At 38.0% G+C, this 10,688-nt stretch overlaps 1 protein-coding gene across 1 annotated transcript; it reads left to right on the forward strand.

Annotated features, from left to right (window-relative positions):
- The first annotated feature begins 142 nt into the window (after positions 1–142).
- Positions 143–4,307, forward strand: spata4 (spermatogenesis associated 4). The gene is given in 7 exon segments (XM_030738774.1): positions 143–388; positions 1,536–1,665; positions 2,114–2,232; positions 2,475–2,695; positions 2,972–3,033; positions 3,035–3,080; positions 3,431–4,307. Coding segments are annotated over 7 exon segments (789 nt in total). The 5' UTR covers positions 143–272; the 3' UTR covers positions 3,526–4,307.
- Positions 4,308–10,688: the final 6,381 nt, after the last annotated feature.

Below are 10,688 nucleotides of genomic sequence, written 5' to 3' on the forward strand. Positions count from 1 at the left end.
TATATATATATATATATATATATATATATATATATATATATATATATATATATAAAACCATCCATCCTCTAGAGGGCAGCACACCACTATCGTCGTAGGATCAGGACCACAAAGTGCTGTTGTCATAGAAATGTAAACAAAACAGGCCGGTGCTACTAACTACAAGCTTGTTCATTAGGCCATCTTAAAAGAAACAAGAGAACGCGGCACGATTTCTGGAGGTGACCTGAGTTGTACCACAGCGATAGAAACATCACTGCTGTGTGGATTTCATGGCTCAGAGCAGCATGTGTTACGCAGTCCCTCCCAAGAAAACGGGACTGCCAAGAGAAGTAGTCCAATGGCTGCAAACTCTGGACTTGTCTTTTCATCCCAGAAACGTGCGCAGGTACATAACCGGTTTTGTGAATCAATTACGAATAACAAAACAGAGGAAGAACCTTTGAAGGAGGATATGTGTATTGATTTTTTTTTTAAAACTGCAGGGTAACAAAATGTGAACCTGCACATTTTTACGTATTAAGATGTTCTGTTCAGATGTTCAGATCTGTGGATGACTGCTGAAACCCAAAGATCAGAACAGCAGCTGAACTGTTAGTTAATGCAGTAGAAAAGGGGAACGCATGAATATTCACAGATTATTACACTATAAAACAAACTTTTGTTTCCATTTATACCGATATGATGTGGGGATATTACATATATATAGCGCATTACTGTGCCCCCCTCAGCTGAATTCTACTGATACATTTCAGTTATAAGTTACATTAATTCATACAGTTTGGTAATGAAACCCTTAAGCACCCATAGCCCTGATAAGTTGCTCCTATGGAAGCTCAATTTAATTACTCAGATACAGTAACAGTAGTTTAGTGCTGTTGCAACAATTGTGGTACCCAGCATGACTGAGGAGGACACTGAGTGGATGCATATCAGACTTTGGGAAGTCCCCCTCATGTCTCTTTGAAACTCAAAAGAGGTCATTCATTAGCTTTGGAGTTTGAAACACATTACAAAACAGATGGAAATGTGTTAACAGTCTTCTGCTTGTTGTCTCCTGCTTTGCCTCTGCAATCTCAGACCTATTTTTGCACTTTTATAACTGTGGCTACATTTCTCTGTGAGTGTGATTCTATTTATTTATTTTAATGGAAAAATGGCTTGAGCCAAATGTCTCATTGTCAAAGTTGGCTGCAGTTCTGGTGATGCTGTATCTATACACCTTTCTAGCACACTGTAACTGCAACATATATTTTTCATTTGTATTAATTTCCTAATTTATATACAGTACATAAAAATTTCAGACTACCATGTGCCCCATTTTCCCCTATTTTCCCATTTAAAGACATAATAAAATACATGAAATGTGAAGAGAATAACGAACATAAAAGGAGCAGAGGATCATGTGAGGTTGATTAAAAAAGGAGGAAGCAAAGATACCAATAAATCTGCTATGAGGATGAACGAAGCACTAAGACAAATTCCACTGCTAGAATCAGTAAATGCATGTTGTTATCTCTATATTTCATTTCCAGAGATTTTTCCAGCGGTTACCTTGTGGCACAGATATTTTCTCATTATTACCCCCGGGACTTTTCACTGCATTCATATGACAGAGGAACCTCGCTTTCTGCCAAGCAGAGGAACTGGAGCCAGATAGAGCGGGTGAGCAGAGGAAAATATTCAAAAATATAATGAGCCACGGAGAAATGCTGTTTTATTCACTGCAACTGGCATGAGGCCAAAATGCATTTTCAGGGTACAGTGTGATATTTGAATAACGCTCAAGTTTCTCTTACACATTGCAGGCTATTGAAATAGCATAACTAAATGTTTTGCTTAACCTGCAATACGCCAGGGTCAAGGACACTTTCTGAGCATCGATCGATATATATATCTATCTATATATATATATATATATATATATATATATATAGATATATATATAGATATATATATATATATATATATAGATATATATATAGATATATATATAGATATATACCAAAGTCCCACTTGAATGTGACATTTTCAGTACCTGCATGCGCCTGAATCATGAAGTCGTTTCCTTCCCAAAGTGTTTAAATGTAATGTACAGTGTTTAATGCTCCAGGCTTTAGAGAAGCAAAATCTGTACCTGGAGGAGGAGGCTGTTGATGGAACGATCCATTGTAAACCACGAGCAGCTGAGCTGTTGGTGCAGGAGATTTATACTATCTTAACAAACCGGAGGTGAGTTTGCTGCTTTATATGTAACATTGATTATTTTTTGTACTGTATTTGTAACTATACATGTAACAATATAAGTGTTATTTCACACTGCCATAAATTTTATACATTGTTATAGTTTCATCTATTGTTGATGATGCTGAAAAGATCCAGAACAATACTCTTACAACTCTCACAAATATTTGCTTAGCAGTCCGAGTGAAGTCACAAAGTTATTGTAACACATGTAATGTTTCCCTTTTCAGAATCAGTGACGTAAAGGGCCCGGAGTCAGACTTCACAGATGAAGAATACCAGAAGCTACTTCCCAGCCTGGCTCGCTCCACGGCTTCAAAAGCCATCAAGAACAACCTGACAGTAACAGAAATCAAGGCTGTGCCTGATATAAGCACAAATCAGAAGAAGGCAGAAAACATCCTCCGCAGGCACCTCGAGCGCAAAGCTGCGGAGAGGACGCTCAACCCCGGTAGGTCATCTGTGAGTACGTTAAACTGTATTTCAGATTAAGTTTCAATAATGAATTTTACTTCATTATGTCAGTGTCAATAGCTGTAAATAGAGCTTACATATGGGCATACTGCATTAGGAAAATGTTAGTATATGTAATAACTGTGTAATTTGCAGCAAGACCAGTTTAGAGTTTGCAATCATAAGTTTATTTGTGTTAAGACAAAGTGAATAAATCACATTTATTTTTGCAGAAATAGGCTCATTTTGACAATATCCTTTGTTTTGAGTACAGGACGTTTTAAAGTGAAGCCTAAGCGAAACCAGCCAGCTCCCAAAAATGTGCCACCGAGCCAGATTGGATAAGCGCTCCAACACCTGTTCACCTGGAGGCAATACATCAAGTATGCACAAACTCACTTTTTTTTTTGTTTATTTTGCAAAAGTAAGCCGCAGAGAATACAGACTTTGTGAAAGTGTGAAATGCACCAGTTGGCTGCAGCAAATTTTGAGGTAAATATTGACACCTGTCCTCCAGTGGTGGAACAGCTAGCTCTGCTTACAATGGAACTGTATACCAGAAAAAAACATTAGATCCAGCTGCTGCACAACAGCTGCTTTAAAAAAAAAACAATCAAACCAAACACTGATTATGTCCAAGTAGTTATTAAAGTGAATGTTTTTGAATATTTCTTTCTGTGGTGCTGGATAAACTAATGCACAGACCATATCTGATCTACAAATGTGTTTCTAGAGCTGTGGTTTTCACCAACATGCAGCAGAGCTTCTGTTTCCTTTAAGGAGATAAAGGTGCTTCAGGCAGCCGGACTTCCATTGGTTAATTATTAAAGTAACCAAATGAATAACTGCTCTGTCACCAATTTATGTGTGAAGTGATGAATATATTTCCACAGTTATTCAAAACAAAGTCCTTTTCAAACCATTATGCCTCAAGTATTTACCTGACTGTAATTTGATATAATTTGGATGATGCATGATGTCATTTCTTGTTATGGCTTATATAATGTTAAAATGCCTCCACCATGATATATGGCCTATGTCCGTTTCTGCCAGTAGGCGGTAGCATTACATCATATGATTATTTCTCAGTGGGTCTGTGCAGAGCAGCTATAGGTGTATCATTTACAATATATCAGTGTATGCAGTGCATATACTGAGCTGCCTTATTGTTCACCTGTGTGTTTTTAAAAGGGTATTTTCATCCTGGCACCACAAACATCACAGAGCCTCAATCTGCTTTCTGGGGAATCATCATTAGAAACCTGAAAAATGCTGATAAAATATGCTCCATTAATACATTCACAGATTCCCTGATTGGTTTGCAAGTCAATGTGAAATGCAGACACGAATGTTTTTCTCTGTCTTTTTCTCTTAAAATATTATTAACTGTCCAACATTTTTGCTCTTGGTTGTGTTTTAGAAACACCAAGGGATGAATCACTGGTTTTGATTTTCTTTTTTAATGCTGTTAACCAATGACTGAGGATGCCCTGCTGTTTCTTTGTCAATATGTCAATAAAACTGTGCCCATAGCAACACAAGTTAAATGTGCTGACACATCTTCGTTTAGAACTGCAACAAAACAAGCTGAACAGTCATGATTGTGGGTAGGAATAAACACCATATGTTCAATTTAATGATTGTGTAGCTCCATACCAATATTCCCTGCAAAAGAGGTATTTAAGAACTTGTCTAAAAGAACGGGATACACATGATATTTCTACGGTGACCGACACATTCTTATGTTTTTAGTCATTTAGTGAGTCAGTTGCAGGAGTGTAAATTAACATTTTGTTCAGGGATGTGCTGACAGCTTCATATAATCTATGTAAAGTTCATTCATTTAATGCAATGGATATTGATGTAAAATAATATGATGGGAAATGTTCTTCCAACCCTAAAAAAGAAAATTTGCTGTTCTATTAATAATAATTTTATTCTATACTTACCTACTTCTACTTATTTGTGTTCATTCACTACCCAACGACTGCTTGTTCATTCTTTACTTAAGTGGTCAAAAACTTGTTCAAAACTAAAAATGATATTGTTATTTACTAGGCTAATAGCAAACTTAATTCCCATTTTTATACTCAACTTTGAGCTGGAACTCTGGACTTTTCTGAGATGTCAGAAATTAATGAAGCATAACAGCCAGCTCCTAAAATTAATCTCTGTTCATGCAAGTAAATAACTGCAATTTGGCATCTTAATCAAAAAATGTGCTTTACTGTTTTTTTCTGCTCTGCTTTCAAACAGTAAATTTGAAAATTCATGGATAACAACAATAATTATATTTTAGCATTAAAGGTATAATTTTGATTAAAGCATACTGGTGGATTAACCATCACAGAAACATAAAAAAAATTTAGGTTGTTACCAATAATGCTAATTTAGGGCACTTGTGGCATAAACCTTAGACTAATAAATTAGTTAAGCACTGTATATGCAAAATAATGCATTAGCCAGTGTGCAGTATTTACTACAGAGATCATCATGCATTAACTGCCGCATCTTGCCACACTAGTCCTAAAGAGTAACCATCCTATACATCCATGACATGGCTGTTGCTCAACAAAGACATATGAACCATGGCAAAACAAATTAATGTCTTGTTTTTGTGTTTATTTTTGTTTAGCAATTGGGACACAACATTTGTTTTTTTTTTGTTTTTTTCCTGGTGCCAAACCTCTTCAGATTCACAGAGATTAAGATCGCTTTGATGGTCCCAAATCACCAAGCTCTCATGGTTGCTTGCAGTTGAGCTGTAAAGCTAGTGAAAAATAGATGACAGGATGATAAGTGTTTCTGGCTGACTGCCTAGCTTCTCATGTGGTCCAAGAGCCTAGGCTTTTAATAGAGAGATAGGACAATGGTGTACTGATATGATCACCATAGCCTCAACAGACCATCAGCTGCAGATGACCATGAGATTTATTTCTGGCACGGCAACAGTTTTAACTCAGATTGCTGAGCAACTTAGGTCAAGTGCAAAAATCAATCAAATAAAATAGCTATTCCAAAAAAAACTATGTATTAACAAACTCTTTAGGAGCATTCTGGTGGGTGAGTTTTTTTTTAAAGTTTGGTTGTTGAGCTCTTCTTCTTTTTTTTTATGGATTGTCTATGGCAAATGTCCCCCTTTTTAACAAGGTGTAGTCCAATTTCAGGGGACCACACTTCCCCAAGGAAGCTCTGTGTCAGGCTATTGTGGAAGACAGTCTGGGTACAGTAAACTACCCCAAACATAAAAAAAATTACCTCCTACTTCCTTTTCCTTGATCTTGATAGAAAATGTCATGAAGGTGTGAGAATTCATAAAGACTTCATAAGGAAAAGAGAAGCTTGGTGCTCAGAGAATCTGCCTGCACCTCCACACAAATGTGATTGTGGTCGTCTGTTGTGCTTCAAGTAAAATGTCCTGAAGATGGACTATTAAACATGCAAAAGAAGAAGAGGAAAATATATATAGTGTAACTCCGCTCCTCCTCATTTCCTGTGTCTGAAGTAAAATTCTGTCCATCTATCCAATTCAGACTGAGGAGGGGCCACTGAAGTACATCCCAGCTGACTTGAAGTAAAAATTTAATAATCCTAAAAGGCAGGCAGTTCAACAATGGACATAAATAAAAACTGAACTATAGTGATATAATTGATACAGCACATGATCTTCATTTAGAGGAGGAGGATATGCAGAGGGTTGGTATGACAGCAGACGATTTAAATCTGTGCTCATCACACAAGGAAACAAGACCTCAATATGAAGTGGATTTTATTACAGCAGTGTAATGTTCATAGTTCGCATGTTTGGCTTGTTTATTATTGAAAATTCATAACATATCTGTAAGTAATGGCATGAAATGATGTTTGCCAGTCTCATGATGCAGGGCTATAAACTTGTGGGATGTAATTATTTCTTTTCTTTTCATAAAGGACGGTCCGGTGTCCTATGCAAAAGGAGGTAATAACGGAAGCAGTGAAGCACCTTTTCTTAGTATTTACAGAATTCAAATAGCTCTTCTTATGGCTGCCATGGAGATACTTCCAGGTCACTTCACCAATTAGGAACTTTCCTAAACAAAACTGAATATATGTCTCCACCTTGTCTGTCTTACTCAAACCTCAGATTTGAGGAGGATAAAGATACTTTCAACTAGAGGTTGTGGAACCCTGGACCAGCCATTTAGTCCATCTTTAGGCTACTTGGACCATGCAAAAATGAGAGAGCTTGGTTTGCATTACCCACAACAAGCCAGACCAGTTTCTGGTGGGTGTTTAACTCTGCAAGGACCAGGTAGGTATGCACAGTGGACCGTGCGACTGATTCTGACCTCAACTTTTATGGACACAATCTGTAGGTTCAGTCGGGGATTGGGAGACAAGTTTTTGCCTCAAGGAGCTCTTGGAATCTTATTCAAAAGTGGCTTGGAACCACTTCATGGACCCTTTGGAAGAGCTTGAAGAGGTGGACTGGGAGTGGAAGGTCTGTGCAGGTCTGCTTAGACTTTCACAACTTAGAAGAAAATAAATGCATGGATGGATGAGTGAAAATGCCAAAATCTGACATTTGAGCAACTCCCCTGCTCATAATACTGTATATCATGGTCTGGGATTGCCCATCCTCTTTCCATAATTGCCAATGGTTGGTAAAGCCTCCATTCCTGCCTCACTCAGTGGAGCTGAAAGCCTGACCTCCTTAATTTTTCAGTGTCTTTTGATTTTCCTCAGCTTGACTAGGCGTGAACACAAATCAGCACTTAAGATGGAGCCTGTTGATTCCTGCAGGCAAACACTGGAATTTGGATTTTGAGTCTTGCGCTTCACATTCAGATGCTTTTTTTTTTTAATACTAAAAAGATCCAGAATACTAGACACAACTAATGAGTTCATCTAATGCAAAACAAATTACTGTACTTTAAGTACTAGTATTTCTTTTTATAATGCTAAATAAATGAACACTGATAATGACGAGGCTGCTTTATATTAAAAAAAGCACCAGCCGGGGTTACAGGGTAGTGTTTATATGTTTATTCTGCATCAGCATGCTTCTCCTACTCAATATCTAAGGCCTGGTTGCTATGGCAACTAGCAAGCCCATTCTGGAGAACAACCAGGACACATTAATAAGCTTACAGTGAGATTTGTTTCCTCCTTCTTTGGTCAGGAGTACATGCAGTGGCGTTAGGATTTCAAGACTCATGTGCATGCATAAAATATGGAAGACCATTAATTTATGATGGCGTACACTTGAATTCACATAGAAAATGCGCTGCATCTTTGCTTCGAAGATACCAGATAAATTATCTTATAAACCGCCGCTGCTTAAAATGCCCTTAGAAAGTGTTTCACCATCTGCTGATTTTTCCTATCAGCTTTACGGCACTCTGTGAAGGAATCTGTTGTGGCGAAGGGATGCAGCAGAAGGGGGGAGGTCAGCGCCGTGTTGGAAGCACAGACAGAAATGCAACTAGCCGGGGGGGGGGGGGCTCCACTAACGAGTGGAGCTTTTTAAGCTAAGGATTTCCCCAGAAAAAAAAAAAAAAAAAAAAACCCTCCCCCACAGCAATTCTCCCAACCATAGATAGCCACAGTAAGTTAGCATGCAGCTATGGTATCCAGGCCAAGGGTGGGGCACTTTGTGTGTCTGCATGCTGACATGGAAGCAAATGTGTTAAAATAAACAAATACATAACTAATAAGCTGAGTATTTGCTATTACTTTCAGTGTTAGCTGTATGTGTTCATTGTTCATACTACTGCTATTTATTTGCTTTTATATATTTTCAATTTATTTATGTATTAGTCACCGAAGTTTCACAAACACAGGAGACAAAACTTAGGTGCAAAATGAGCATATTTTATGTGCAATTTGCAAACAATAGCACTTAAGTTTTAAAATATTCTCTCCACGTACTCCAGCTTCCTCCCAAACAGAGGCATGTTAGGTTAACTGGTGATTCCAAATTGTCCATATGTGTTCATTTTTGTCTGTCTCTCTGTGTTAGCCCCAACAGTCCAAAAACCTGGTCAGGGTGTGCCCCGGTTCTTGGCCTACGACATCTTGGATGGGCTCCAGCCCCTTCCCATGGTTGGAAGATGATGAATGGATGGATGGATGCTCCATGCCAGATAAAAATTATTATTCAAAACTGTATATTTTTATATAGTTTAAGCAGGCAGACTGTATGATTTTTCCCTTCCTATAGGCTGACTAGAAATACAGGCTGAGATTCTGTCAATAGGTAGGTCAATAACTTTTGGATTCTTACATTTTTGTTTGCATACCTTCTGCAATTCCATTATAGCGTGTCACAAAGAGAAAATGGAGCAGCCCCTAAAGAGCAGGAAAAAAGGCATCTACACTCTTGAAGAACAACTGGATCTTGATCTCATCAGAAAGCAAACATCAAGAGTCTACATACCCACAGCAGAGCTTTGAACTATATGCCAGCGGGCTCACAATGACAATGTTGACGTGTTAACAAAGAGGAGGAAGTTAATAAACAAAGCAACCTCTGCAAACAGATATGGGAATATATATTTACAGAATAGCTGAGCAAGGCACAAGTTTGATGGTACTGGAAGCTTTCTGTTTTCCTTTTGTGGTCTGCTTCCAGTCCAGTAGTGCTGCCTAAAACTGAAAAAACTGCTTTAAATATTTATCCACATGCATAAACAGTGACAGACAGAACAGGAATCCTTGAGCCAGATATTTGTTATCTGCTGTCTGGATTTTCTGGTTACATCACACTGTAAATTTCTGTACAAAATTTCAAAATAATTCATCTGATAGTAGTTGAGGTATTAGGGTCTGGACTGAGGGTGGACTCTGACTAAAAACAGCAGCATCCACTGAACCATGATGCTAGACATGGTTCAGTTAATGATAAATTTAATTTAAAAAAGGTATTCAGTGGACAGGAGAATAGACCATTTGGTTGGATGATAAGCCAATGTAGGCTAATTGAATTATTCAATAATTTTTACATTAAGCAATTAAACATTAATAAAGCATTACATAGCAACATTAATAAATGATCACGTAATTTTGAGACATTACCATAATTACCATAAAAACTATTATCTTGCTTTTATTCTGAAAGGACAAGAATAAGGTGAAAGATGAGTAAAAAAAAAAAAATTAACAAGTTTAACTGAAATCACAAGCAGGTTATTTGCTAAACTTCCATACATGAATAATTCTCAATCGATTTAAGTCAGCGTGTTTACTCGAATCACTCTGAGAAGCCTTCACTTGGCTTCTTGTCTATTGCCTCTCAGGTCCCGGCTGCAGCAGAAGCTTGGTTTCCCCACAGGGATCATTAAAGTTTCATCTAATCCACCTGTCTGAGCATCCATCCATCCACCCATCTGTCCATACCTTGTCAAGTCAGGTTTTATTTATACAGCACATTTCACTCCACAGCTGTTTAAAATACCTTTCCCAATTACAGCTCCTTTCCTCCTGCCCATCCATGCATCCATCCATCCCTCGATCTAGGTATATATTTGCATGGTTATTTAGCCGTCTTCATCGGCGTGTGCACCATTAACACTCCTGTATGTTCATAGCTCCTTTCTGCAAATTGAAACTAATGCATTTTAGACACAGTGTTCCATCCTTACTTGTCAGGCTGTCCCAAAATGTAATTTCTGGTATATGTACAGAAGAAATCCACTGGCTTACTAGCATTTTATAATACCTTGAGCTGCGAAATTGGCACATTTCTATTTACATCTTGAAACTACCAAAGGTGACTGCAGCGTCTAGACATGCAGTGTGCATTTAGATTTTAAGAATCCCATGACAACGCCTCAGTGATTGTATAATTTAATCTGTAGGACTAATAAGATTAGGACAATCCCATTTCGAAATCAGATGTACCCCCTCCCTTATTTAATGAGAGGTTGTGTTAATGTGGAACAGCCACAGCCTCGCTTGGGAGGGGGGGTCGGTGGGTAATGGGCTTAACCATTCTGTCTGAGAGGGGGTGC

Source organism: Archocentrus centrarchus, chromosome 10 (genome assembly GCF_007364275.1).
Source record: "Archocentrus centrarchus isolate MPI-CPG fArcCen1 chromosome 10, fArcCen1, whole genome shotgun sequence".
Classification (NCBI taxonomy): domain Eukaryota; kingdom Metazoa; phylum Chordata; class Actinopteri; order Cichliformes; family Cichlidae; genus Archocentrus; species Archocentrus centrarchus.